General features: G+C 35.1%; 1 protein-coding gene across 1 annotated transcript in view; it reads left to right on the forward strand.

The window, feature by feature from the left end:
• Window positions 1-1,155, forward strand: part of LOC119591895 (COP9 signalosome complex subunit 1-like) — a gene marked incomplete in the record, with an annotated part of 20,891 nt that overhangs the window by 12,601 nt on the left and 7,135 nt on the right. Inside the window, 2 exon segments of the mRNA XM_037940644.1 lie at window positions 449-532; window positions 994-1,083. Coding sequence (XP_037796572.1) covers window positions 449-532; window positions 994-1,083 — 174 coding nt within the window.

Raw genomic sequence — 1,155 nt, forward strand, 5'->3', positions numbered from 1 at the left:
TTTGATATCAAACTTCACAGTCTTTGTTGACCATACACAAACTTGATACCATCACAAGGGAATTATCACATCACTGTCAGCATTACAGCTGTAAGCTGGAAATCCCCATTTTCTGAACCTGTCAGTGCTCTTCATGACAGAGCAAACAAGATGGATTTCTGGCTTAACACCTTTCTTTGGAATATTGTCTCAGAGGGGTCACTGGTTCAGGAAGACTTCTAATGATCCATTATGAAAACCAAGCTTCCATTTTTTTCAAGGAACTGTTGAAAGGATTAAAAGAACCTTAGCGAGTATTCTTAAGTCCCACTTGCTGCCATTTCATTCAGTCACAGAATCAACATGACAGTGGGTGATTTTAAGCAGTTTACACTTGACAATAGATATAATTTTGATGAAGAAAGAATTGAAGATGTGGAAAATAGTTGGTATTCCTTTTCCTTTTCAGGTTTCAATTTACCTAAACAACTGGTCACATGTGTTGAGCTACGTTAGCAAAGCCCAAGCAACCCCCGAGGCCTCTGAGTCTAGGGTAAGTCACCTTCTGGTACTTTGCATTATTAGAGGGTGAATTTCCAATATAAAGTAAATAATAACGTGTTTAAGAATTATTTGTTTATGTTTTACCATAGACTCTCTATTATGTACATATATATTTTTAGCTTACATTACAGTTCATGATAAAATACATTTTTAAATAACATTTTTCAGAAAAAATAGTATCATTTATATTCTGCATGATATTTTTAATAAAAAATGAGAAAAATGAGAGAGCACAGTAAAGAGTAAAGTTGTCATCTCTATGAGATATAAAATCAAGAGAAGAGCTAACATTGATAAAGAATGGAAGTAAGATATTTTTAGATGTATTTTTGATTTTTATTATTTTTTATTTTTTTTATGTTTTTGATTATTTTGTTTATAGTCAGAGCCATATGGATCTGTAGGTCCACTATGCTTTGTGTGTCTGACAAGAGCCTTCTTTTTTTTCAGCCAAGCAGTAACAAAGACCAGTCGGCTGTGATCCAGACAAAACTCACCTGTGCTGCTGGTTTGGCGCAGCTCGCTACAAGAAAATACAAGGTATGGGAAAGGAAATGGATTGGCGTGGTCGTGTACGGGGCACTTGTCCACGAGTGGTAACTTTGAATACTT

The sequence above is a fragment of the Penaeus monodon genome, chromosome 29, assembly GCF_015228065.2.
Source record: "Penaeus monodon isolate SGIC_2016 chromosome 29, NSTDA_Pmon_1, whole genome shotgun sequence".
Classification (NCBI taxonomy): Eukaryota; Metazoa; Arthropoda; class Malacostraca; order Decapoda; family Penaeidae; genus Penaeus; species Penaeus monodon.